General features: G+C 62.0%; 2 protein-coding genes across 16 annotated transcripts in view; both read left to right on the top strand.

Annotated features, from left to right (window-relative positions):
• MYT1L (myelin transcription factor 1 like) overlaps nt 1-12,335 on the top strand; it is a 394,040-nt gene extending 381,705 nt beyond the window's left edge. For 9 of the 12 annotated variants that reach the window (XM_045979466.1, XM_045979472.1, XM_045979469.1 and 6 more), the window contains 3 exons: nt 4,704-4,813; nt 8,834-8,977; nt 9,298-12,335. In XM_045979466.1, coding sequence (XP_045835422.1) covers nt 4,704-4,813; nt 8,834-8,977; nt 9,298-9,438 — 395 coding nt within the window. In that variant the 3' untranslated portion in view covers nt 9,439-12,335. The remainder of the gene's footprint in view (nt 1-4,703; nt 4,814-8,833; nt 8,978-9,297) is intronic. The other 3 variants (XM_045979474.1, XM_045979471.1, XM_045979468.1) reach the window with 1 other exon arrangement.
• Nucleotides 12,336-24,764: 12,429 nt separating this feature from the next.
• Nucleotides 24,765-26,303, top strand: part of PXDN (peroxidasin) — a 64,443-nt gene continuing 62,904 nt past the window's right edge. For all 4 annotated transcript variants that reach the window (XR_006815070.1, XR_006815069.1, XM_045979149.1 and 1 more), the window contains exon 1: nt 24,765-25,047. Coding sequence is in view for 2 of the 4 variants with exons in the window: in XM_045979149.1 (XP_045835105.1) it covers nt 24,848-25,047 (200 nt within the window). In the remaining 2 variants the exon portion in view is untranslated. The remainder of the gene's footprint in view (nt 25,048-26,303) is intronic.

The raw sequence follows: 26,303 nt of genomic DNA, 5'->3' as shown, positions 1-26,303 counted from the left end.
TGATTCGGGGCTCAGGGCGGGAGGCTGGCTCTCTGTGGCAGGCTCCGGGATGCATGTGTGTGTGGCGAGGACACTCGTGTCCCAGAGCCCAGAGCCAGGCCGCAGCCTGTCGCTTCCCGTCTGCGCAGACCTTCACGCCGAGACCAGAGTCCTTACTAAGCCCAGAGCCCACTTGGTTCAGTGCCAGGGCTGAGGCGTGGGACGCGGACCGTCGGAATTGCTCGCGCCCCGTGTGGCCAGCTCGCGGCAGCTTCTCCTGGGAACGAGGCGTGAGCACCCCACCTTCCCCCGCAGCTCTGTCCTCCCTCAGAACCGGGTTTGGTGCTGCCCTAGCTCTCGCTTGCTCTCGTTGGTATTTTGAGCGTAAGACCTTCCTGTTGCTTTTACACATCCATAACGAAGGTGCCAGAAGCGTCCCTCGCTCCACATCCTGGCCTGCGCTGAGCGACAGGACCTCAAGGAGGCCTCCACTCGGTCGGCGGAGATGACGCGGCCGAGCAGGCCCTGTGCTGGGCTTCCGGCTCCTCCTCTCGAGTGGGCACCTGCTCAGAAAGGAGCAGTTCTAAGTGTCCTTAAGGCTCTGAAGTCCCTTGTCCGTCCTTCCCGCCCTCCTCCTCCTCCTCCTCCTCCTCCTCCTTCTGACTCTTCAAGCTTCGAGAAGAGTCTGGTCTCCTCTGCTCCCACACAGGTCGCTGTGGTCTCTCTCTCCCACCGAGCGTCTCCTGGAGCAGCCGCCTCTCCGGAGCCCCTGCTGTCCCTGCCGCTGGCTCCGCGTCGGCGCCTCGTTGGCTTTTACCAAGAAGGAAATGAGACAAACCCTCCTTTTGCTTTCCTCTGTTGTCGTAGAAGACGGACGCCAGGGTGACTTCTGTCACCCGCGCAGGCAGTCACAAACGTCCAGCTCTCGCGGAGCCGCCCCAAGAGGAGGGTGTTGCCCTGGGAACAGGCATCAAGGAGCCGGCCAAGGTGCTGGTTCCCGGGGCGCAGCCACTTTCTCCCCCGCACCCGTCTGCGCTCCCAGGTCTGGCGTGCTCCCCTCTCCAGGAGCGGGCCTTGTGCTGAGCCCTGGGGCCCTCAGGGTGTCCAAGGGGCAGGTGCACATTCATGGCTTTAAGGAAATTCATTTCCAGACACTCAGATTCCTCTCGATTCCCGAACCCAGGGGACGGAGAGTCTGTCCGTCTCCTGCCAGCTCTCTCCCTGCCTCGCATGGTGTGCTGCTCGCCCCACCTTCGCGGGAGGGAGGCTGCAGAGTTGGGCAAAAGTGCCTCCTGGCACCCTACAGGAGCGGCCCACACGGCCGGGCTCTGTGGGCACAGCCCAGGAGTGCAGGCGCTCAGAGCGAGAGTGAGTCTGGGGGAGCCGTGTCTGCTCCCATTTCCCAGAGACAAAACCTCTGACGCTCACTCGTCCACCCGCCCAGCACTCCCAGAAGGGAAGTCAGAGACCAGAGGGCGTCACGGGGTCCTTGCTGTCATTTTATCGGACTTAAAATGACCTCTGTCGGGCAGCCGATCTGACCTGCAGACTGGCTCGGTGATGGCACTTGGCTTACGCAGCGGACGCCTCTCGGGAATCCTGCGCCCGATTGTCCAGGCCCAGCTTTGGACGGGCACACATTCAAGGCTGTGCAGCACCCGTGAAACTGTTTAAATTTAGAATAAGAAGTTTAAAGGATACGACATAAAAAGGAACTGTTTTTAATTCTTTAATTCAGCAAAAAATGAGGCCCACAGCGCTAGACTGCACGCTGTGTTTTTCTTCTTTCTTTTCTTTTTAATGACTTGTCAGCTCCCAGCGCGGAGTCAGCAGGACAGAAGCAGCCTAAGCCGCTTTTCAGGCCGCTGAGCGCAGCCCACGGAGCTCGAGGGTCTCTGGCTTCTCAGCCGACCCGGATGTGCGGCGGGCTTCTCCAGCCGCCAGCTGGCCAGTCCCGCTGAGTCAGGGGTCTTCTCATGGAGAGTGAGTGACCTCTTACTGCCGCTGTGTCCAAGACACACTTTGCAGTGGAGGGACCGGAGGGTTAGAAGGACGAAGAAAATTCTCCTCACGGAACTGTCACGTGGGAAGGCACGGATTTATATCCCGCGTCCACCACGTTTCAGATGCCGGGCCACAAGCCCCCAGCGTCTCAGACCCTCCCCCCGGGCCGTTCAGAGATGTGCCCCGCCCTCGGGAGCCAGTGGTCCCAGGTCCTGCGACCTCTGACCCTGCTTCCGAATTGGTTTCGCATAAAGTTAAGGAGAAAGTAGTCACTGTTGGGCCCTCTTTTGTAAAGATCCGGATGGTAGAATGGCCCTCCGAGAAGCCAGCCACCCTCCGGGAGACCACGTGCTCCCCCGGCGCTCCAGCAGGCCCGCTCGAAGCTTGCTTCTGCCCAAGTCCTGGCCCAGCACAAAGGTGTGGACGTTCCAGCTGTTCTGGTTGCTTTGCGTCCCCCCCATCGCCGTGGCTGGAGCACATCCAGCAGCCCGGGCTGAGATGACTCCATCGCAGTTCTCAGACCCACGACTTCCCCCACCGGTCTCCCGCTTTGGGTTGACCTGGTGATCTCCAAACCGCCCGTCCCGAAACGAGTTGTGCGGTCTGGGATTCCACGCGTCCACTGCCGACGCCTACACGCTCTCCTGGTGCCGGGACCGGCAGGCGCGCGGAGCCATCATCACCGTTTGCGTCGGGGAGCGACCAAGACGGGACGACGCAGAGGGTCCACAGCGGGCGGTCCCTGAAGGACCCACCCCAGCCTCCCACGCAGGATCCCCCTCCGCCTCCGCAAGCCGCAGCGCGTCCGCTCTTGACACGCGTAGCCACAGTCAGTGAATGCAAGTCCGCGCACTTCTCTAAGGTCTGTAGGAAACGGGTCGGTTTGCCGCTCGCTTTCCCGTGGGCGGTGCCTCCGTGCGCGCCAGCGGTTAGCATCCCCCACCCCTGACCCTGCGGAGAAACAGCCCCCCCCACAAGGGCTGGAAGGGGAGCTTCGGAGCGAAGGGCGAGCGGCGTCTGTCAGGGGAGCCTGGCTCTGGACGGGCGGCCAGACCTCGGGGCGCAGGACAAACGGTCGTGCGCCGGGGCTTCCAGAGGCGGAGACGGCAGGGCGCACAGATGTGGGTCCGGTGTTGGCGGAGACTCTCCCGCACGCAGCAGAGACAGACGGTCTAGGGTCGTTCAGACCGAAAACCCGAAGAGCGATGACGTGAAGAACCCGCTAGGAAATGGGGCACAGCACAGCCCGGGCATGGGCCACACCAGAGGCCACGCAGGAGGCCTCGTGGGAGGCCATGCGGGAGACGGCGGTCGCGCCTGGGCTGTTTGCAGCTTCGAGGACCACGTGGCGATCCGCACTGGGGGTGAAGGCTCAAGAGTCAGGACCCTCAGGCCTCGGCTGTGGCAGTGATGTCGTCGGCCTCCCCCGGCACCGATGTCCTGCCCGCCACGTGCCACGCGCAGGAACTCGCTCAGCCCGATTCGGAACTGCGGGAACTGCCACCGCCGTCCGTCACAGGCGGGAAGGGGACAGTGAAACAGTGCGTCCCTGAGGAAGGGCTCACCCCATCGCTGGAGGACTTCCTGGGAGCCGAGAACCGCTTCTGAGGAGGCAGCTGATGGCGACTCGTGTGCCAGGGACACGCGCCCAGGGCCTCCGTGATGGAGCCGGGAGACCCGGGCTTGGGGTCAGGGGTTCCACAGCCAGTCCCTCCGGGTGGGAGGATGAGGGGGACTCGGCAGGCTCAGGGCCCGTATGTCCCCAGGGGGTCTCTGGGGGACATTCAGCAGGAAGGACCCACTCACCTGGCCCCTGCAGGGTCTGGGTCTTGGGCCTTCCCTCCAGTGGCCACGCCCCCTCTGTCTGCAGAGTCAAAGGGCATCTGCCCGGGAACCCCAAAGCCTAGGCTCCGTGCCTGTTGCATGGTTTCACATGAGCGTCCCCGCTGTGGCCTGTGACCTGTGTCCCGGCTTGTCAAGGGTGACGGCATCTGCGGGCGTCCCGCTCTTCTTCCCCTGAGTACCTTCTGCCGCGTGAGACCCGCTGGCCAAAATGACGCTGGGTCTGGATCTTTCCCGCCCGGCATGTCCCTCTGCCAGCAAGCACCTGGCCGCCCGACGAGGCCCCCGGGGCACACAGAGCCTGCCACCAGCCCAGAGGTGTCCGTGGAAGCACGTTTCCACATTCACACGGAGGAGGAGTTTGCATCAGTGAGAAGTCCTCTGTGGGGACACCCCTTCGGAAGACGCCTAAAACCCACCGCCACCGCCACGGTCTTCTCTGCAGTGCTGGCAGTTGGCAGCCCTGAGCACGCATGGTGTCGGGGGCCTGACACATCCCCCCCGGTGGCAGCAGGGAGACAGACAGACAGGGGACAGAACCAGGAGGCAGGGGCTGGGCTGGAGCAGGTCCCCACCTGCAGCACGGAGCTGCTCAGGGTCGGTACTTTGGTGGGCCGTCCCAGGAGGCCTCACCCTGGTGCACAGTGGTGGGGCTGCAGGCGCTCGACTGGTCTCCTCCATGGTTCAGGGGCCAAGATCACGAGGAGGGCAGCGGGAGGGATGGACGGACACACAAACTGTCACTGTTTTGTTTTTTTTTTTTAAGTCCAAGGATATATTTTTTTCCAGCAAATTCACTCCCAAATACAGAAAGAGCAAGGAAACGTAACTCCGTGCTCCCATCCGGGAGCCGTAACGCAGTCCTGTCCCCCGTGCAGGCATAGAGAACGACGAAGAGATCAAGCAGTTGGACGAAGAGATCAAGGAGCTGAACGAGTCCAACTCCCAGATGGAGGCCGACATGATCAAACTGAGGACTCAGGTAACAGTGTTTGGAGCCCCCGACATGTGCTGGCCCGGGGCCTGCCGGCCGTCGGCCTCAGGGCTCGCGCTCCCCCTCCTTTGGCTCCCTGTCCCCCTGCCCCCTGCACCTCACATCCCGCATCCCGCTCGCTGGCTGAGGCCAGGGGCTTGGCTGCCTTATGCCGGGTGCTCCGTGGCCACCGCCGCCGGGTTCCCACCGTGCACGCGTTCGCGAACGCCGTCGGTGAGCTGCAAACACAGGTCGCCTGTCCCTGCACACGAGCTGCCTTCCTCCCGGGACACGGCAGGCGCTAATGCCCTGTGGTCACTGCCATAGAGAGAGAGCGGACGTTCTCCAGACGAGGGCAGGCCGGGCCCAGGGCAGGGTGGAAGATTGCAGCTCCTGCAGGGGCCTGGCCCAGGTGCCCAGGGCCGGGGGCCGGTGGGGCGGGGCAGCCTTTACGGAGCACCTACTGGGTGCCTGAGTGTGGGGCCGTGGTGCATAGTCCTACTGTGCGCTCACCGTGGCCAGCCAGATAAGTGTCCTCTCCCTTGTGTCATACACATGGTGACATCTTTGGCTAAGCTGAGGCGGATGGCCACGCTGCTGCCGCTCGGTCCCCATCCCTGAGTCCCACGCAGTGCCCCAGGCTCCCTGGCACATTTCCCGGGGTGGCCCAGGGTCCTGGCGCCACATGGGCCCTGAGATTAGGCCCTCACGGCACCGCCGTCACAGACCATAGGTAAGGCGGGGCCCATCTATCCTGGAAGAAAGCGGGGCTCCGCGCGCCCCTCCCTGCAGACCCTTCCTGGCCTCCGACAGTGTGGCTGGCAGGGGTCCGGGTCTGGCCCAGCCTCAGACACCAGGTCGTGGTCCCAGCTCTGCCACGGGCTGGTTCTGTCTGCGGGCGCCCCAGCTCAGAGAGGCACGTCTCGGGCCGTGTCCCCACCAGAACACCGGAAAGGGAGCCCGCGGTGCCCGTGAGTGGGAAGGAGGCTCAGACGGTGGGCGCTCTGCACCCGGCCCGGCTGTCCGGGAGTCGCTCTCTCACCCCCTCCGCGCCCACAGCAGCCCCGTCCCGCGCGGTCACGGGGTCGGCACGGTCCCCTGCCCAAAGGCTCACCCGGAACAGGTGGGGAGTTTCCGGAGCATCTATCCATGTGCACGGCTGCGGTCAGCCCACGACCGGGGCCCTCAGGAGGTGCCGGCCCCGAGAGGAGTCCAGGCCACACACCCCTGGGAGCCCCCGTCAGCAGCGACTCCTTTCACCAGATCCTGGGAGACACCGGCCCTGACGCTGGTCCTGCTCACGAGGGCGGCAGCCCTCGGACCGCAGCACCCTGAGGCTCAGAGCCTCTTCTGTGCAGGAGCTGGGCCGCAGCCTGCCCGGCGCCTGCTTCGGACAAAGCGCACTCGTGCCCCCGGGAAACGAGTCCGCTTGGCCGGCCTCTCCCTCCCTGGGCGCGGGGCTGCCGCGGAGCCCGTGCAGGGACAGGCCAGACCCGAGCTCCCCAGGGCCCCCCCGGGCACGCTTGCTCCGGTCACCACCCCCCAGTCGCTTTGTCCCCGTGTAGGTCGCCACGGGCCTTTCGTGGCTTTTTGACGTCGACGTGAACACGTGCTTCTGCAGATGCCGACTCACCTCGATGTCAAAAGTGAATTTTAAGCGTTGCTGTGTGTTCTCGCTGTCCTGGCTGAGGCCCCTCTGGGGGCTGCCCTTCTCTGACAGGCCATTGTCTTCAAGGGACGGGAGGATGCTGAGCTGTGTGGTTCCCAGGGCCAGAAGGGCATGACAGGTCAGGACGGACGGGCAGGGGTGAGCCCCCGGGACGCGGTGTCGGCTCCGCCGGGGAGTGCTCCTGCCCGTTCCCGCAGCCCCCGGCCGGCACGAGGCGCCCAGGGACCACGAGGCTGTGGCCTCCATAGCCCACTTACCGGTCAACCCTGGAGCACCTCTGCCTTCTAACCTCCGGCCTCCCACTTGTCTCAGAAAGTGCTGGAATGTTGAGGTCTTGAAGCAGGGCTTTCTGCAGCCTCCGCGGCCTCACTCCAGGCCTGGGTCAGAGCCCACAGTGCCGACCTTCCTTCACAGACGCCTTCTACCAGAGCCAGCTCGGGCCTTTCTAACTGGGCATTGTCGCAGCAGCCAAACCCGTGACGGCTCTGGGACAGACTAGAGAGGACAGTGTCTCCCGCTCCGCTTCCACAGCCCCTCCCCGAGCAGGAGCGGGATGAACCTCTCGCAGCTGGTGACAGGGAGACAGGGCCTGGAGCAGGGAGACAGGGCCTGGAGCAGGGAGACAGGGCCTGGGGCAGGGAGACAGGGCCAGGGTCAGGGAGACAGGGGCCAGGGTCAGGGAGACAGGGGCCAGGGTCGGGGAGACAGGTCCTGGGGCAGGGAGACAGGGCCAGGGACAGGGAGACAGGGCCAGGGTCAGGGAGACAGGGGCCAGGGTCAGGGAGACAAGGCCAGGTCAGGGAGACAGGTCCTGGGGCAGGGAGACAGGGGCCGGGGCAGGGAGACACGGCCAGGGGCAGGGAGACACGGCCAGGGGCAGGGAGACAGGTGTTGGGGGCAGGGAGACAGGGACAGGGAGACAGGGCCTGGGGCAGGGAGACAGGGCCGGGGCAGGGAGACAGGGCCGGGTCAGGGAGACAGGGCCAGGGGCAGGAAGACAGGGTTCGGGCAGGGAGACAGGGGTCAGGGGCAGGGAGACAGGTCCTGGGGCAGGGAGACAGGTTCTGGGGCAGAGAGACAGGGGCCGGGGCAGGGAGACAGGTCCTGGGGCAGGGAGACAGGGGTCGGGGCAGGGATTCAGGGCCAGGGGCAGGGAGACAGGTGTTGGGGGCAGGGAGACACGGCCGGGGGCAGGGAGACAGGTGTTGGGGGCAGGGAGACACGGCCGGGGGCAGGGAGACAGGTGTTGGGGACAGGGAGACAGGGCCAGGGACAGGGAGACAGGGCCTGGGACAGGGAGACAGGGCCTGGGGCAGGGAGACAGGACCAGGGGGCCAATCCAGGAGGTTTCGGGGTATGTCACTTTAGTCGGGACCCCGACTGGAACAGAAATGTGGAATGACCTGTGTCTTCTTACGGCAAACACTGTGTACGTCTCTCCAGGAGATGCTCTTGAGAAAAGTCTTGTCATTTCCATTTTCGAGAACAACCCAGAGTCTGTCTGTCTCACCTCGCCCAAGTGAAGCCTGCAGCACCCCACCGAGCCCCACATCTTGGCCCCTGAGAAAGCACCAGGCAGGGGATCCCATCCATGAGAATCGGGGTTGGGGGCCAACAGGGTTCAGGTAACTCAGGAGAAAGGCAACTTCCAGGGAGGGACTGGGTTTACTTCCCTATTTCCCGGGCCCTAATGGTGTCCTCGGTCCCCACGCCCAGCCAGCCGTGTCCTGGCTGTGTGTTTGCTCCCTGAGGCCCAGGCAGGTCGGGGCAGCTCTCCTCCAGCCGCCTGTGCACCGGGCTGTCAGTCAGCGCTGGTCACCGGGCTGCAGGGGGGCGGGACAGCTAGATCCCCTCTGGCTGACACCGGAAGCCAGGAGGCCCACCTGGAGGCAGGAGGGGGGCCGGTCCTCTGCCTGCAGATAAGGAGGGCGTCACCCAGGACCTGCAGGGACTGGCCGGCCATGGACGTGAACACGGGGCTCCAGACACCTGTGACCTAGATGGGGACCCGCCTCCCAAGTGAACTACAGTTTGGGACTTAGTGGCGGCAGAATTAGATCCGGGCTGGAGGGAATTGGCCTTGGCCAGGGGTCAGAGTGGATGACAGGGACGTCAGCCTCTGACAGGCCAGGCAACTGTCGAACGTTGAGTAATAGTGGACGCAGCCAGGAGCTGCTCCCCAGAAAGACGAACCCCATCGACCAGTTACCGACCTTTCCAGTGGAATGAATCAAAGCGTAAATGCCAAACCCTTCAAACGGCTCTGGCCACGGAAGCCTTTTTGTTCAAGCAGAAAGGTTTTTTCTTGGCACGGGGACACCGTGCCCCGCCTCGTGTTACATGTCCCCCAAATCTGTGCGTTCCAGATCACCACGATGGAGAGCAGCCTGAAGACCATCGAGGAGGAGAACAAAGTGATCGAGCAGCAGAACGAGTCTCTTCTCCACGAGCTGGCCAATCTGAGCCAGTCCTTAATTCATAGTCTAGCTAATATCCAGCTGCCACACATGGTAAGTGACTAGGGGCGCGACGCCGGGTGCCTGGTGGACCCCCGCACTGCACGGCGTGAGGTAGATGTCCGTCTCTGTGTCCGTGGCTCTCCACACTGTGGGTGGCTGCGGTCACTGCCCCCAAACTGCACCGCTGAGCGCTGGAGGCGTCGGTGGGGCAGGGCCCCTGCACCCCGTGGGGTGAATTCTCTCGGCCCTCGTAGGGCCGTGTCCGTAGCGTAAAGACAGCAGCGTCATGCTGTGATGGCCTTTTGTGCTGATGTGAATATCCTATTAAGAAAATGAAAGTTGTGTATGAACCACTATTTAATATCTCGTAGGATCCAATCAATGAACAAAATTTTGATGCGTACGTGACTACTTTGACGGACATGTATACAAATCAAGACCGTTATCAGAGCCCAGAAAATAAAGCCCTTCTGGAAAACATAAAGCACGCTGTCCGAGGAATCCAGGTGTGAGCGTCTGCCGCCGGGGCGGGGTCTTGCTTGCACGGGGGCCCCGGGCTCCGCACCGCTGGACACACCCGCAAGTGTCACAGTGTCATTTCTGTTCGAAACGGTGTATGCTTACGAGACTTCATGATGCTTTTCCGTCTTGCTTTAAAGATAGTTCCCTGCAGAATAGTTTTTGGATACATTCCCATTTTGTACGTTTTCATATGAGCTGACACAGCGTGACGATGCCTGTGACGTTTCTAGCTGCTAATCTCTGCACACCTGGGGGCTGCCTATTTCTGAAGCGGTGAGCTGGTCAAAATAAATGGAGTGAATTCTTTCTGACACTTTAGTGAGTAAATGTTTTAGTATTTTGAACTGAAATGGACAAAAAAAAACAAACCCCACAGCTTTGAATGACCACGTGGCGGCCTTGCAGCCACTGTTTAAACACCCTCATTTTGCCTCATGTTGGAGGATTTTACGGAATTAAGAGATACATTTTGTGTGCATATTGTTTCATAGCAAGAATTGGTTGCAAAAAAAATGCTTTATTTTTGAACAATGCTTGGAAATATGATGTGATTTTTTTTGTTCGTTTGTTTTAGGAGGATGGTGTGTGGTGGGGGCGCTAAGTGAGGTTTTTGCATTCCGAGGAAGTGGCATATGGCTATCTGTAAGAGCTGATAAGTAATTTAGTGTAAGATTCCAAGCAGCTTAAACAGCACTTTTAAGTTCACTGCTGAGCATTACGCGGTGTGACTCCGGGCACGTCCGTGCAGACAGGGGCCGGTGAGAGGTGCGCCGCGCAGAGACGTCCTGTCGCGGGGTCCCTAGACGTTGGAGCAGCCGCCCCCGTCTCCCCGAGAGCGTGGTGCCCCTCGAACCGTCCGTCACGGCCATAGCGTGTGTCTCACGGAACCTGTGCGTTCAAAGCTCATTTAAGAGTATTTATGCCCCCCCCATTCCCCCTTTTAAAACCGATCACTGTCGTCGTCGTGGCTGTAAATATCTCCCCATCCGGGCGAGGCCCGTGGTGCGCTACTCCGTGAGCTACTGCACGCGCTTTCCGCGGGGCCGAGGCCGGCCAGGCCCGTCCCCAGAGCCCAGCCGTCCCGTCCCCAGCTGAGCCGCAGATGACCTTCCTGCCCCCCCCCCCCCCCAGACTGGCAGACGGCGTGGTGTGCTCATAGCCTTGCTGTTTGCCTTGTCACGACCGACTCTAAGAATGAATGCAATCAGAGTTCAGAGTAATTCTCTACACTTGAGCACTTTCTTGCTTACTCGGTCATCTTAGACTCGCTCACACTTGGAGGCTCCGTTGCTTTTTTCCCGTGACTGCACTATGTGTACGCGTCAGGCCGCTTCGGACGGCCACGTCCCCCGCCCCTCCCGAGTAGTCCCTAGGACGGCGTGTTGTGTTTTCTGGTGTTGACTTGAGTTACATGTGACGCATCTCTTCCCTCCGTGTCTTGATGTTATGCAGGAAGTACAGAAGTACTTTAAAATTTTGTTATGAAAAAAAAAAAAAGATGGGTTTTGTAAAAAGAAAAAAAAAATATTTTTAGCAGAACAGGACTTACAGGGTCATTGTCCCCACAACGTGCCAGTCGACTATTTGCACTTACCTTGTCCTCTATATCCGTACGGAGGTGTGCAATTCCTGGGGTCAGCGGCCTCGCGAGGCTGGCCCCGAAGGAGGAGGGGAGCCCGCACGGCTGACCCGACGATGTTGCTACGGGAGATTACAGGGATCTCACAGCAAACTCTCTGATGCAATCCTCGACCTCGGTGTACATATGTGTATAAGTAAATGTACGTCCCAGCGGCACTTTATACGGCTCACTGTACAAACGCTTACCGTTTTCCACGAGGACTTGAATCACGAGCTGGGACGGACGAGGTCACCCCCGGGGCTCGGCAGCGGCGTCCCTGGAGAGCGCCTCTTCCTGCGCCGCGACGAGTTGTAGCTGCCGCGCTCCGAATTGCCTTTTCGAGAGCTGAAGCCGGTGCTTCTTGTCCCCTGATGCCCGGGACCCCGAGGGGGGCCTCCCGCAGGGGCCCGCCGGTCCCTCGGGCACGTATGCATTTCCCCCGCCGCGTCGTGTCTCAGCTTTTTGCCGATATAGTAATGCTTTTAGTAGAGTGGTAGGTAGTATCCGTTCCGGATTCTTCGCGGTGTCACCGATGTACAATGGAAAGGGGTTCTAAGCACAAGCCTGCTGCTCATCTAACGTTGATACATAGTATCCAATCAGAAGTTACCCGTGACGACATAGTATCCAATCAGAAATTACCCATGACAACATAGTATCCAATCAGAAGTTACCCGTGACGACGACATAGTATCCAATCAGAGGTTTCCCGTGACGACGACATAGTATCCAATCAGAAGTTACCCGTGACGACATAGTATCCAATCAGAAGTTACCCGTGACGACGACATAGTATCCAATCAGAAGTTACCCGTGACGACGACATAGTATCCAATCAGAAGTTACCCGTGACGACGACATAGTATCCAATCAGAAGTTACCCGTGACGACGACTTATAGGGTCACAAAGTGTCACATATTAGAATGCTGACCTTTCACATGGGATTATTGTAAGTCTCAGAGTCTATTTATTATAACTTATTGTTCATGACCATTTCTAAGTTAATTTAAGTAATCATTTATTAAGACAGAATTTTGTATAAATATTTATTGTGCTCTCTGTGGAACTGAAGTTTCATTTATTTTTGTACGACACGGCATGGGTTGTGGACACTTTGATTTTGCTATAAATGTGTGGAATCACGAGTCGCAGTGACGCTTCATTTTTAAATTGTGAACTTTGTACAAATTTTGTCATGCTGGATGTTAACACATCTTACTCTAAATAAAAAAGGTGTTGCCACATTTGTAGCACGAGAATCTCTACCTGGGCTCTGCGTCTTCACTTGAGTCGCAAAGCGCTGTGTGGGGCCCCCGAGCGGCCTCTCGCCCCGGATCTGGGCAGGGGCGCGCCCTCCCTGAAGGCAGGGGGCCGGAGACGTCTCCGACCCCCGCAGGACTCTGGGAGGCCCCCTGCCCCTCGCTTGTGCAGAGAGTCGCTCTGCGTCCTTTGCTCGTGGGAGGACATGTCACATCTGGTGGCAGGTGTCTCCCCAGAACAGGGACATCCTCCGACATGACCACGGGACAGCTCCCGTGCGCGACAGGACGTCCTCCTAAACTGCCGTGTGTCCACATGCTCCAGCTGAACCCATGACATCCTTTACAGGCTCCCCTCGTCTGGCATCCCAGAGGAGCACGAGCTGTTCTCGGCGCTCACGCCCCTTGTCCCTTACTCCTGGGCAACCCCTGGGCCCTCCTTGGTCTGCCGGGGCAGGAACGCACGTTGGTTTGCAGACCCTACCTAGGCTGACGGAGTCTGATGGCCATGTCCTGGGCGCTCAGGTGCCCTGAGCGATGTCCCCTCCTGCAGTTCGCTTCTGGGGGCCCACCTGGCCCCTTGCCCATGACTGGCCCTGGGTGCCTCATATCCGTTGTTTCCTCCAAGCTGTGGGCAAGGACCACCCTCAAAACTTGAGTCACCACTGAAACACGATGTGCCGCGAATTACCCACCTTCCCTTCATCTGTGCTGGTGGGCGTCACCCTGCAAAATTCCAGAAACACCCTAGTAATAGACACAACCCCCAAAACACAACATTTGAGGAAGGGGCCCAGTAATCCTGGCTAAGCCCCGTGTATCCCCGCGGGTCCTCGACCTCCCCGAGACGGAAGGCCACCTGGCACCCAGCGGCTGGTGCCGTCCGAGATCCTGCGGGTGACAGCTGGGCCAGCCTCGCCACGGGGACTGGGGGGGGGCGCCCGTGCGCAGACCCGGGCCCGCTCCGGCCCAGGCCCCGCCTTTAGGGCCAAATGGAGTTGAAGTGGAAGGTGGTGGGTCCGCGAGACGCTGTCGGCGACTTGTCTGTCAGCCCGGGACTGAGAAATCATTCTCATCAGGGGCAGCTCGGCTGGCGTTGTTTTAAAGATTTCGGAAAGGAGTTGAGCCATCATGTCAAAGACCTTATAAAATTCAGATTTTGACCCAATAATTCCAAAAGTCTACCTTAAACTACCAAATGCTAACAATTGTAAATGCACATAAATAAAAATAACCCAAAGCCCTATTTTAATTTTTTAAAAGATTTTATTATTTGAGAGAGAGAGAGAGCACACGCGTAATGGGGGGGTGGCAGGCAGGGAGCAGGGAGCCCCAACAGGACTCGACCCCAAGACCCTGGGACCATGACCTGAGCTGAAGCCAGACGCTCAACCATCTGAGCCACCCAGGTGCCCCAAAAGTCCTATTTTAGAGGAACGATTAAACAACTGATGATAAATGCACTTTTTAGGGTACCCCAGAGTGGTAAGAAATTGGTTAAAAGGCTGGTGAATCAGGGGTTTGTGATGCTATAAGTGGGTAGTGCCCAAAGTGGAGAGTGGATATAAAGAGCTCAGCCAGGGGGGTCAGCTCGCCTCAACCCAGCTCCTGCACCGGGGGTCGGCCACGCTAGCCCTGGGGAGCAGCACCCCTGGGCTGGGGACAGGAGGCCGACCTCAGCCAGTGAGGGGAGGGGAGGGGCCGGGAAGCCACCCTTTGCTCTCCTGTTCCTTGTCTACAGCTGTCCTGCTGAACACGGCATAGAAATACCAAAACATTGTTAAATAAATAAAAAGCCTGAGTCTACTGAGGATTCTAGAATGTTCTGGAGATCTCCAAGGTGCCTGCGTTGTGCACACAGTCCCATGGGCTTTAAGAGCTGGAGGAGGCAGAGGGGAAGGGCAGGCGAGCATGTTGGGGGAAGGCACTGCAGGCCAGGCCCCTGGGAACGCCCCCAGGAGGTCCATCCAGAGCCCAGACTCCTGTCACTTCCCGGACACTTTCCCTTCAGGAAACAGAGGCTCCCCATTGCCCAGCCACTCCCTCCCCTCCACCCGCCCCTCCAGAGTGTCAGCAGCCCCCAGCCAGCAGCCCGGCAGACCCCGGGCTTCCCTCGGTTCCGTCCACACGCGCCTTCTGGACAGTCCCTGCTCCAGGAAGCTTCCAGAGCCGTCTGGGCCCCTCCCCCCACGCCTCACCCCCAGGCGGGTCCCTACAGCACAGCGAGGCACGTGCGGGACGGCCAGGGTCTCAGCAGAAATATTTAAAATCCATGTTAAGGAAAAAAAAAATCAAACTTTAATATTTTGTCTGTATATTTCAATCACCACAATACCCCGAAAAAGTTACGGTTGTTGTCAAGACTCCGAACAAAGTGGAACAGCAGCATCAACGTTAACATGAAGCCCGTCATAAATGCGGGTAGAATTCACCCTGCAAAACGACAGCACAGATGTGTCCCTGCTCCCCATAACACCTGTCCCTCCGCCAGGGCTGTGGCCCCGGACGTGGCTCCCACGGCAGCCCCGAAAGTCCCCGGCGGGCGCCGGCTGGAGTTGGGGAGCACTCCGGGACCCTGTCGCGGCACATCAGGGTCCTCTCCACTCTCTGACCCCGTCCATCCTCCCATCTCCCTGGGTTCCTGCATCCCTCACGGTGCCTCAACACCGCCTTGGGAGCAAGACAGGCGACAGCCCCGGGGAGAGGCCCATGAGGGACGAGACACAGCCGTGGCCCTCCTGGGTCTCAGCCGCGCGGCTGACACACGGATGAAAACGGGGAAAGCACATGCTGATTTGATGGAAGTTTTATGAGACCCTGGAGCCTCGCTAAGGAAGTGAAGACCCAGGAAGTGGGGAGGCCCGAATGCCCTCGCTCTGCCCTTGCTGCCCAGCGCAGGGCCCCCGGGAAATGCGGGCTGGGGGGACACCCCGCATGGCCTCTGGCCAAGACGGCCCCTGGGGCCTCTCCCCGGGAGACTAGGATACCCTTTCCACAGCTCCGCCTGGGCTCCTGTCCCTGAGGGGCTGCGACCTGCTGCAGGGGGAGGTCAGAGGCCCTCGTGGAACCACTGTCCCCAGATTTCTCCAGGTTTAAATACTCACGATGCCCAAGGGCCATGTTTTGCCATAGCATGTTCTGAACGCCAAGCAGGTGCGGGGGTGGAGGGGGGTGTGTGGGGGGTGTGAGGTGTGGGGGGGTTGGGGTGTGTAGGGGTGTGTGGGGGTGGGCTGTCCCGCATGATAAAGAAAGAATAACTTGAAAGACAAGGGCGGGGAGGGCGGTGGTGACTAGGAAGCAGGACGGGTCTTAGAGCGGAGAGGGGGAGCCGTAGGGGGTCCCTGCATGTGCCTGGCGCCCCGGTGGCTCCCACGCCAGGCCGCGGTCTCGTTCTTGGAGCTGCCGCGGCGAAACGTCCTGCTCACGTCAGCTCCGGCTCCCGGGAAGGCGACAGGCTCTCCGGCAGCCCCGGCCCCGCAGGCGGACCTCACACCTGCTCCCACCGTGGGCTCCTAGGCCAGAAGTAAGGGCCGACGGACCTGGGACCCCAGGCAGCAGCACCCCGTCCCCAGCGCTCTTCAGCACGAGCAGCTGTGGAAAAACCTGGAACCGAGACCCGTGCCAGAAGGGAGGCGGATGCCTGCCCGCTGAGGCGCCCCTGGGCCGCGTGTAAAGCCACGTTTATCATTTCCAAATCATGATAGCGCAGACCTCCGCTCGGCCCTCGACGGGGTCCTGACGTGCAAGCTAGCTCTTCCGGAAACGTCCATGTCTGGTAAACGCACCCACTGTTCGGGGGTGACTGCAGGTTAGGGAACAGGAGGGAAGACCACGGAACGGCCAGCCAGGGTCAAAGGAAGGCCAGCGTGCACTTTTCCGCTCTGCACGGAGGACCCCGTGTCTCGGGGGAGGGACCGGCTGTGGGAGTTCGATCCTTGGCTAGAATGCCACACCTTCAGGGCGTCCTGGAGCGAAGCTTCTAGCGACCATCTCGGGGGAGGCCACAGACACCCTGCACGTCTCCCGGGGCGTTATCTGCTTCCATCCGCGGCCGTGGGAGACCCAAGGTTCCCCAGCCTTCCCGTCGTACCTTCCACACGACGTCCTCCAGGTTCATTGTTGTATTAGGGTGGCTCGGAAACGTGTCCCTGAGAATAGGACGCGTGGACAGAAGGATCTGCGCGGTGAGAGGCGCCAAGGGCTGGGACGTGGCCGCGTGTGGGTGTCCGCCAGAGCTTACTACGGAATCAAAATTCTTCTGATGAAAACCTGACCAGTGGGATGGTGTCAGGAGACGAGGGCTCCAGGGGTCATAGGTCACGGGATGGCGCCCCCGTGACGGTGTTAGTGCTGTGTCCCTGGGAGGAGGAGCCAGGTGGCCCTCTGCAGACGGGGACCGGCCGAGTGCTGACCTCAGACTCGCAGCCACGGTCTGGGGGGGATACGCGGTGTTCTGTGGCTGCCGTGGCCCGCCCTCACGGTCACAGAAATACGCCGTCCTGAGCACTCCGGACCTCCTGCCTTGCACAGGGGCCCTTGGCCACGGCTTCGAGAGCTGACAGGATTTCGGCAGACAGAACGTCCGTCAGGAAAGTACTCAGGGATCCCGGCCACCGACGGGACTCCCTTAATGCCGTGGCCGCAGAAACCCTGGTAAGTGAGCCGTGGCGGGGACACACGAGAGCCTGCAGGAGAAGCTGAAGTGACATGAACCGGCACTCTGAGGTCAGGTTTCTCAAACCCGAAGGACGAGAGAGCGACAGAAAGGCTTGAACTTCCGGGCCAGAGGGCGGACCGCATCTCGGCCAAGAGATTTGGAGGCCACAGAGGAAAGCCACATCTTGATCAAGATCTCGTGCTTTGTTTCCTGGATTCCCACACAGTGTTCCGGACGGTGACGGGTCCAGTCCACGTAGCTCCAAGACAAAACCATCGAGAAGGAAGCAGGACGCAGCAGAGTGTCCAGTCCAGGTGCAGAGACTGCCACGCCCGCGGCCTCGCCTTGCCCGGGGTGAGGCGCCCAGTGCCAGGCTGGCCGGGGGTCCCGCCGGGGAGGGGAGGCCCGACGTGGGGGCTTCAGGAAGGGCCGGTGACCATCCTCACTGTTCTAGCCTGGCTCTGCTGCCTTGTGGTTTGGGTATGAAATCCCGGCATTTCTTTGTCATGACAACGACTCTGACCCTAGAAGGCCGCGTCCCCCAGAGCACTCACGGCCCTTCCTGCCAGCGGGACACTCACGGCTGGAGCTCAGAATGTGAACTCATTTTGCACACAGGAGGCCTGAACTCCCCTTCCCAAAGCCAGTGGGTGTCGCCTCCCCTTAGTGGGGAAGCGAGCTTGACTCCCGAGAGAGGCCAGGCTGGGGGAGAGGAGCGGGGGCCCTGGGTCCCTCCACGTGCGGTGCTGACCCCATGACACGCACAGCCTGCATCCTCTGTGCCCGTGGTTCCGTCCCAGGGACGGGGATCACATCCCTCTGACTGCTCCGTTTGTCCGCAGCGGGACAGTGAGGGGCTGTGCGTCGGAGGTGGGCTTGGAAGCAGGTTGCCCGGCACCAGGCCTGTGCAGCCAGCAGGAGGGGGTCCCGCGGGAGAAGGCTGTGGACAGCCGCGGAGGGGGCCTCATGGCTGCACCCCTACTGACGTGGGCACCTGCGGGACCTGCGGGGCTGGGCCTGGGAGCCTCGGGGCTGTCAGCCCTCCGGGACAGCCTCCCGCCTCCATGCCGGCTGGCTCCGTCCACAGCTGCTGCAGCTCCGGGCGGGGGCGCGGCCGCATGTGGCCACCTGCGACGTGCACAGAGAGCTTGGAAGTCAGGCTTGAGCTCTCAAGGGAGGGCCCTGGAGTTTTCTCATGAGATGAGCCCCCTGGCTCCTTCGCAGGGTGGAGTGCACGCCCACGCCAAGCTCCCTGAACTCCCGTTCCATGCCTGGGCTGACCTTCCCCTTCCCGGGCAGCTGGGTAACGGGAGGCTTGTTTACAGGGACTGTGTGCAGACTCAGAGATTAGGAAGCATTAGTCAGCCGGCTGCGGCCGCCAGGGCCAGCCAGCCAGCCCACGCTATTGTTCCGAAAGTGCTTAACTTATTAGAAAGGATTACGGGCATCTTTGGCAAGAACTAATAATGATTTCACCTGGGTTAGCCCAGCACACGCTCAGCGTAGCTCTATGTTTTTCTGGTTGGGAGTGAAATGGGAGGAGGGGACTTCCCGCGAGGGAAGCAAGCCCCCCCCCCCCCCCCCGCCACCAGGCGGCTCGCAGAGGGGTTTATGCACTCACTCTTGCAGAGGCTTGGAATTTCCACGCTTCTCACGGCCTCAGTTTCCCTGTGCTGCCCCCTCGGCCGGTGAAAGGGGATGCCCTCCTCCCGGGGGGATGTCAAGCGTCCTCTCTAGGGGCAGCCCCACGACCTGGTCAGGACATCTGGGTAAGGCTCTGTGAGCTGCAGACAAAGGGCTTCTTATCTAGAGTTAGGAACTTGCCCGGCAAGCCAGCGTGGCCTGTTTTCACCAGGCCGGCAAGTTGGGCTGCAGGTGCCAGAGAAGGCCTGGGGGTGGTGAGGCTTCCCAAGGCGGGCAGTGGGCGGCAGGACGGAGGGGAGAAGGTCGGGCAGGGCAGGTGGTGCAGGCCCGCTCCCGAGAGAAGCGACGGACCACTGTGCTGAATTATTCGGGACCCTGCGTGCCATGCACATGTCGCATGGCTTAGGTCCCCTTCTGTCCGGGTGCTCACGGAGAAGCCTGTGTTTGCCCCAGACGGTGGGTTTCTCGGGAGGAGGGGGGCCGCCCAGGGGCTTTGATCACTCGCCGCGCGGGCTCAGTGCTCACCAGCCTTCTCTAGGCCTCAAGCCCCGAACGGAGAGTCACAGGGACCCAGACGGCCTGCTTCTGCGGCAGGGCGGGTTGCAGGCCTGGGCAGGTCGGTTACCGAACCCCTGCCTTCCGAGGTCTGGGAAGGGGGTGGAGATGCTCACCGCGTGGATCCTCACGCCCCGTGGTTCTTTCAGGGTCCCTTAGCCTGCCTCAGAGAGGTTGGCTCACCTCACCTCCCGGGGCTCAACCCGCAGCTGTGTGTGCGTCCTCCTGCAAGGAGGGACATGGGGACCCGGGAAGGCTCCCGCACGTGCGTTGATAGGCTGGGCGGGCGCCTGCTGTGTGTGCCCAGGGCCTGGGTCATGGTCGGCAGCAGCGTTCCTCCGTTGGGACTTTCCTGGACTTGTCCCCTGCTGCCAGACCCCGTCCTGCGGGCACAGGGAGAGCCGCTGTGATCTGAGAAAACCACCGAATCCAGGTGTGTGGCTCGACTCACACAGACACCTGAGCTGCACGGAACTGACGCACATTCCTGGGGGCGGGGAGCACGGGAACTCGACCCTCTGAAGAAAAAGGCTTGTTAAGTTTCTCTTTTCGGGCGCCTGGGGGGCTCAGTGGGTTCAGCCTCTGCCTTCGGCTCAGGTCATGATCCCAGGTCCTGGGATGGAGCCCCGTGTCGGGCTCTCTGCTCAGCAGGGAGCCTTCCCCCGCCGCCCCCCGGCCTGACTCTCTGCCTGCTTGTGATCTCTCTGTCAAATAAATAAAATCTTTAAAAAAAGAAAAAAAGATTTCTCTTCTCTTGACCATTGGCACGGTATGGGTGTCTGGGAGCAGGGCTGGGGAGGGGCGGGGCGATGGACAGATGGCGCCACACTCCAGAGCATCGCGCTCCGGTCCCCGCGCCTTCCCGGTGGAGGCCTCGCCTTCGAGCCCCTCAGCCCCGCCACGTGCCTTCATTTGGGAGCCGCTGTGACCAGCCCTTGTGCCAGGCACGTTCCCCGCTGTGGCTCACGACCGCTTACGAGGGAGACGGGGCCCTCCAGCATGACCACAGAACTCGACTCCATCTCTGCCCCATTGCCTCTGACCCCCGAACCTCGGCCTTGCTGGGAGCTCAGAACGCGACCTTGCCTGGGAGAAGGCAGCTGTGGGAGCGCTGCTGGGAAGAGACGGGGAGGACGGCCGGAGGGAAGAGGGAAGGGCTGCCTGAGGCACGGGACACAGGGAGCCCTGAGACCCGCCCGGGGCAGAGCGGGTGGGACGTCTACAGGGCCGGGAGCACCAGGCGGGCGAAGAGATGCCTGGGGCAGATTCTGTCCTGGAGCCGCCAGGAGGACCCCATGCGGCTGATGCCTTGCTGCAGGCTCTGGGCCTCCAGGAAGAAGCCACCAGACTCGCGCGGACCGGGGATGGGTCTGAGGGTGGCTGCAGCGGGTGGAGCGGTTGGGGGCTGGGTGGCACCTGCCCTAGGAGGGCGCACCTAGCGCACACGGGGAGGGACTCCCAGGAGGGGCGTGAAGGTTGCCGAGGGAGGGCCCAGCCTCAGGCACAGCCAGGTTCTGCAAGGCACTGACTCATCGTCTGGGAATGGCCCCACGGCGGCCTTCCAGCCTTCCAGACTCCCGGACTCCGGGCCCACCCAGACCCCGGGAAGCCTCCCGGGCAAGGACTCTGTGCGGGCGGCTCCCACGCATCCCTCATCCCCACCGCCACCCGGTCTCCTGTCACAGATGGGGAAACGGAGACCCAGGAGGAGAAGAGAGCGGCCAGGAGCATGAGGCTGCCTGGTCCTGGTCCGACCCCTGCACCCTTTTCCGTGCACATCCTCGAGGACAGCCCCGTCTGCGAGGGAGACAGGCAGGCAGACCGATGACATCATGACTCTGGGAAGGGGTGGCAGGAAGTTTGAGCAGCCAACTTGGGGGAACCCCGTGGGCATGAAGGGCGAGAAGCAGCCTGCCTTGGGGCTTCCTACCAGCCCGGAGGGACAAGGGGGGCTCTCGGGACAAGGGACAAGCACCGGCCGAGCAGGGCAGACGCTGGCCCTGACCCCCACCCCAGCTGCACAGCCTCAAGGCAAGGGCCAGCCCTGGCTGGGGGGGCTGCAGCAGGTAGCATGGCTCAGCCGCCTGAACTCCCAGGCCTCAGGCTCTCGGTGGCCCCAGCCAACTCTTCAGAGAACACGGGGTCGGGGGGTTGCGGCCGCCCAGCCGAGGACTCAGAGGGTCCCCAGCACTGTCCACTGGCCGCAGAGGCAGCTCCCGCAGGGCCCGGCCACCTGAATGCCGAGCCACTTCCCTCCCCCCTCCCCCCAGGAGCTCCAAGCCCTCCTGATTCTCGCAGGTAGCTGGGCACAGAGCGTGGAGGCCGAGAAAGTTAAGGTCATCCCACCTCAAGTTTAGCTGACGTGGGACACAGAGGCAGAAGAAAATCAATGAAAATTCCTCACCTACGGACAAGCCCTCGAAACAGGCAGAGCGGTTATCCCCCGGGACTCAACTGCCCTCACCTTGAGGTTTGGCTAAGGACAATCCTAGCCTGACCGACCCCCTACCCCAACAGGTCTGACCAGGATCCCGTAAGTCTACTTTAACAATTCCTTTATCTCTAAACCTCCAAGATAGTGTCGAGAATCATTCCCAAGCATATGGCCCACGGATATACATCTAAAGGGTCTCACAGAAGATTTTTACTACTGGTAATAAATAACCTTTCTCCCAACAATAGCCAGCCCCTCGGGGTCCTGGAGACCTTGCTTCCCAAATTCCTTAGAGACTTACATCATCCATAACCCCCTTTGTCCTCACCCCCGCCGAGTCCACCCCTCCTCTGCCTTTAAAAACTCGGACTGTAACCTGTTTCAGGGTCCAAGTCCCTACTCCGCTGTGTCGGGTACACTTGGGCCCAAGCTTCAAGCTTGTCCAATAAACCCTCGTGGGATTGCATCGGTGCTTGGCTCCTTGGTGGTCTCTCGGACGCGAACACTTGGGCACAACAAGAGCTTGCATTGTCTTTCTCCAGGGTCGCTGGGAGACTCCAGAAAGATGGCCGTTCGCAGAAACCAGAGGCTGAGGTTGACTCGGGATTTCTCCACGCCTCACCTTGCCTTCTTGGTGCCGACACCAGGATGCCAAAGCAACTCCAGGTTATCAATAGCACAGAGACAGCAGGGGTTTGGGCCAGATAATAAGACTTGCAAAGTCGCCAACAAAGGGAAACGGGACTATCTCACCTGGGTCCTGGGCCACACAGACCTTTAGTGGCTTTGAAGTGCTCAGACATTCTGGGGCAGGTGGGGAGCCTGGGCTGTGAGGCTCCCCTGGCCTCTAGAGGGCAGGAGCAGGAAACAGAGGACCCCAAGCCCGGGAAGTGCGCTTAGCCCAACAGAGGTGCTTGGTTAGGATGATTTCTTCAGGCATGGGGTGAGGGCACCAGCCTCCCCCACACCTCCCCAGCCAGTGCTGTGCAAAGGGCTGTCGTTCAGGGCCTCCAGAGGATCAGCACAGCAGGAAGATGGAAGGAAGGAAGGAAGGAAGGAGGAGGGACAGATGGACGATGGGCTTTAGGGAACCCGCTCGATCAGACCAGACACCCAGGCCAGGGTCGAGGCCGAGGTTTGGAGGCAGGATGTCTTCTCTGGGAACCCCCACTTTTGATTCTTAGGACCTTAAACCGACTGGGTGAAGCCCACCCACATTGTGGCGGGTAATGGGGACGTCAAGGCAACAGAGCGCAGCCGTCAACCCCCGCTAATCTCACGTGCAAAATCCCCACAGCACCACACCTAGATCCGCCTTTGGTCCACGCCCGCGTGCAGTAGCCCTGCTGGGCGCCCGGACAGTTAACCCCACAGCGGGGCCCGAGCTGTGGAAGTGAGACGCGCGCAGGGCGCACAGGGTGTCTGGGTGCCCCGCACGCCTGTGTCGAAGGTGTTTTGTGAACCGTGGCCTTTGCCCACTTACATCTAAAGTCTGGACTGGGAAGGGGAGGGGTCAGCACTGTGACACAGTCTCTGTCCCCTGCAGGGAGGATTGGCCAGGAGCCCCCGGAGACAGGGGCCCCAGGAGGGAGGATCCGTGGTGATGGGGGGCTGTGGGGAGGGCGAGATGGTCAGCGGGTAGGGAAAGCGAGGTCGGCGAGATCAGGATTGCGCGGGACTGGAATTCACGGCTCCGCAAAGGGTGCCGAGGACGAGGGTGGGGACACCTTCCAGGCTGGAGTCTCGGGAAAGTGGTTTGGAGGATCAAATTCATGATTCAGGAGGAAAAACACACTTTCAGGGACAGTCATGTTTCACGTTGCTGACGTGGTTAGCTTGAAATTCTTGTGGGGCGTTCAGGTGGGGGCACGTGGACGGCGTACGCAGTGCGAGGAGCCAGGAGTGCCCGTGGGGGACGCTTACAACTGCTTGGTATACAGCACCCTGGGATGGCTTATGCTGGGTCCTTAGGTGACCAGGAAAGTTGCTCACGTGGAGAGTGGGGACAGTGGGGACAGTGGCCTCGAAGACATGCACAGAAGCCTCGAGATGGGCCTTGAGCCAGACGGCAGTTCAGCTGCCCCCAGATGGGGACCCTGAAAACCGTGTTTCACACAGGCACGTGCTCATCCTTCCCCAGGAAAGAGCCTGGCCGCTCGCCTGTCTCACTCCGACACCCTGCAGCGCACCTGGGTCAGAGAGCCGCACAGCGGACACATCGAAGACCCCGGCTGCAGCCGGACACTGGTTCTTGGTGATGCCCTCATCTGTCCAGCGCAGGCATCAGGTTCTTGTGAGACTCAGTGGATAACACGCAGAGCTTTAGAACAGAATTGCAGACGTGTACATGTGTGACCCGGTGTCCCCTCCTTTCCATAGCTCGCTCCTAACCGCCCTCAGTGCCACCCAAGTCCCACTCGGGGTGGGTTCAGGGCTTTCCTCTGGGTGTGTCCTCCAGGGAGGGAGCTAAAGGGCCCTGAGCAAGGGCCACCTGGCCCAGCCCTCAACCCAGGACTCGACACAATGTCCTCTGTGCTCCAAACAGTGCCCCGGGGCCGGCGGGGGCAGGAAGCAGGTCTCAGGGCACAGGCAGGGGCCTGGCTGGCCGACTTCAGTCCTGTGGCCTCCTGTGTGTGTTCAGAGAGAGAGGAGGGGAGGCTGGTAGACAGAGAGGGTAAGAGAGATGGAGAGAGGGAGAGCGCAGGAACGAAACAGGGAGAGAGAGGGAGAGCGAGAGGCCCCTTGGAACCGTGCCTGGAACAAAGTGAGCACTTGAACCGCTTCTACAAAACAACGACCAAAAAAAAAAAAAACCAAAAAAACAAACCGATAACAAAACCCGACCCTCTGCACACACGTGGAGAGCGCGGCTAGCTGGGCGAGATGGCCGAGGCCCCCAGCTCCCCAGTGCAGACCTGGACTTGTCCCGGGGGGCCCCAGCGACCCTCTGCACCCGGGAGCCTCCAGAGAGGGCTGCTGGGCGGCCCCTAAGCCAGGACCAGGTCTCAGCCGCCTCACGCAGGGCCTGAGGTCCCGCCCCGCCCCAGCCCGGCCCTCCGGGAGGGTGCGAAGGGAGGAGCCGCGCGCATGTGCACAGCTGGCCCCCCCCCCCCCGCCCCCAGCGCACAGCTGGGACGTGGGCCGTGCGGGCGGGCGCAGTCCGGAGCCCACAGGGTCGCGCCGGGCCCTGCCGGTCCTCTCGCGTCCGAGCGTCGCGCGCCCAGGGCCATGGCCGTGCGCCCCGCGGGCCCCGCGCGCCGCTGCCTGCTGGCGCTCGTGCTCTGCTGCGGCTGGGGGGCGCTGGCCACGGTCGCCCCGAAGTCGGGCGCCGGCTGTCCGAGCCGCTGCCTGTGCTTCCGCACCACGGTGCGCTGCATGCACCTCCTGCTGGAGGCCGTGCCCGCCGTGGCGCCGCAGACCTCCATCCTGTGAGTGCGGGGGCGGGCCGCGGGCGGGGGCCAGAGCGGGTCGGGAGGGCTGTGGTTTGGGGCCGAGCAGTGGCCCCCGGGCCTTTGTCCGCCCGGGCTCGGGCGCGGAGGGCGGACCTGAGCGCGGCGCGCGGCCTCCGGGGCTTCCTTTGTTAGCGGCTCGGAGTCCCCGGCGGGACGGGGGGCTGCGGGGGCCGCCCGTCGGAGTCCCGCTCGCCGCCCCGCCGGCCCCCTCCCTGGGTGTCCGCGCCCCCTCGGCGCCCAGCCCTCCCCGCTCCCGCCCTGCCCGAACGCGGTGCACGGGTCGCCCCCCTCCTCCCGCCCCCTCCTCCGCGCCTCCCCTCCCCGCCTCCCCCTGCCGTTGGTTTCCCTTCTCCGCGCCCCCGTCTCCCCTCTGCGGCCTCTCTCGGCCCCGCGCCAGATGGCCGCACCCCCTCGCCTCCGCGTCCTCCAGGACCGCCGTAGCCGCGTCCGCGCTTTGGGGGACCTTCCCTCGCGGACCCTCAGGGACCCGTAGCGGCGCCCTTTCCCCCACATCCGCTGGGCGCGGATGGCCTCCTGCCCGGGGTCCCCGGCTCGAGGGGCGCGCGTCCCGCGGACTTGGACGGTGCCCCAGCGAGCGCGGCCGCCGCGGAGCGGGTCTGCGAGTTCCGGGGCGGCTCGGGGTGCGCCCAGGGCTCGGCGCGTTTCCGCCCGGGCGCGCCTCTCGCGGGGCTGCAGCCCTCGCCGCCACTTGGCGCTCCGGGGGGTGCAGAGTGTCGCGCACTTGGCCTCTGCGCGGCGCAGACCCGGTGCGGACCTCGCCCCTCCCCGGAGGCCGACCCCGACCCGGCGCAGGCCTCGTGCGGCCTCCAGGGTTCCGGACGCGCCGCTGCCGAGGGGCTCTCAGGTCTGCAGAGGCGGGCGCCGGCGGTGTCCGCGTCCTACAGCTGCCCTTCTGGATGCCAAAAATAGTTTCCACTTTTCTTGGCCGAGCCGGACTCCTGTTGGCACCGCCCAGGAGCCTGCAGAAGTTGTAAAATCGTGCGCGAACTGGAGGAGGTGGGCGGAGGGCGTTAGGACTCTGAGCGCCAGTCGGGGCCACAGCGCTCCTGGCCGCCGGCCGCGGGGTCTCCGGCGGGAGCCGGCAGCGCGGTTCTTCCAGGGGGATCGGGTTCCCTTCCGGAGGGTCTGGGCGGCCCGGCCTCCACGGGGGCAGCGCTGAGGCCGCGGGCTGCAGGCGACGCGGCCGGGGTTGTCCGGACACGGAGAATTTC

This window comes from Meles meles, chromosome 15 (assembly GCF_922984935.1).
Source record: "Meles meles chromosome 15, mMelMel3.1 paternal haplotype, whole genome shotgun sequence".
Classification (NCBI taxonomy): Eukaryota; Metazoa; Chordata; class Mammalia; order Carnivora; family Mustelidae; genus Meles; species Meles meles.
Note: the sequence above shows the minus strand (reverse complement) of the source record. Positions and strands in the feature narration are given on the sequence as shown.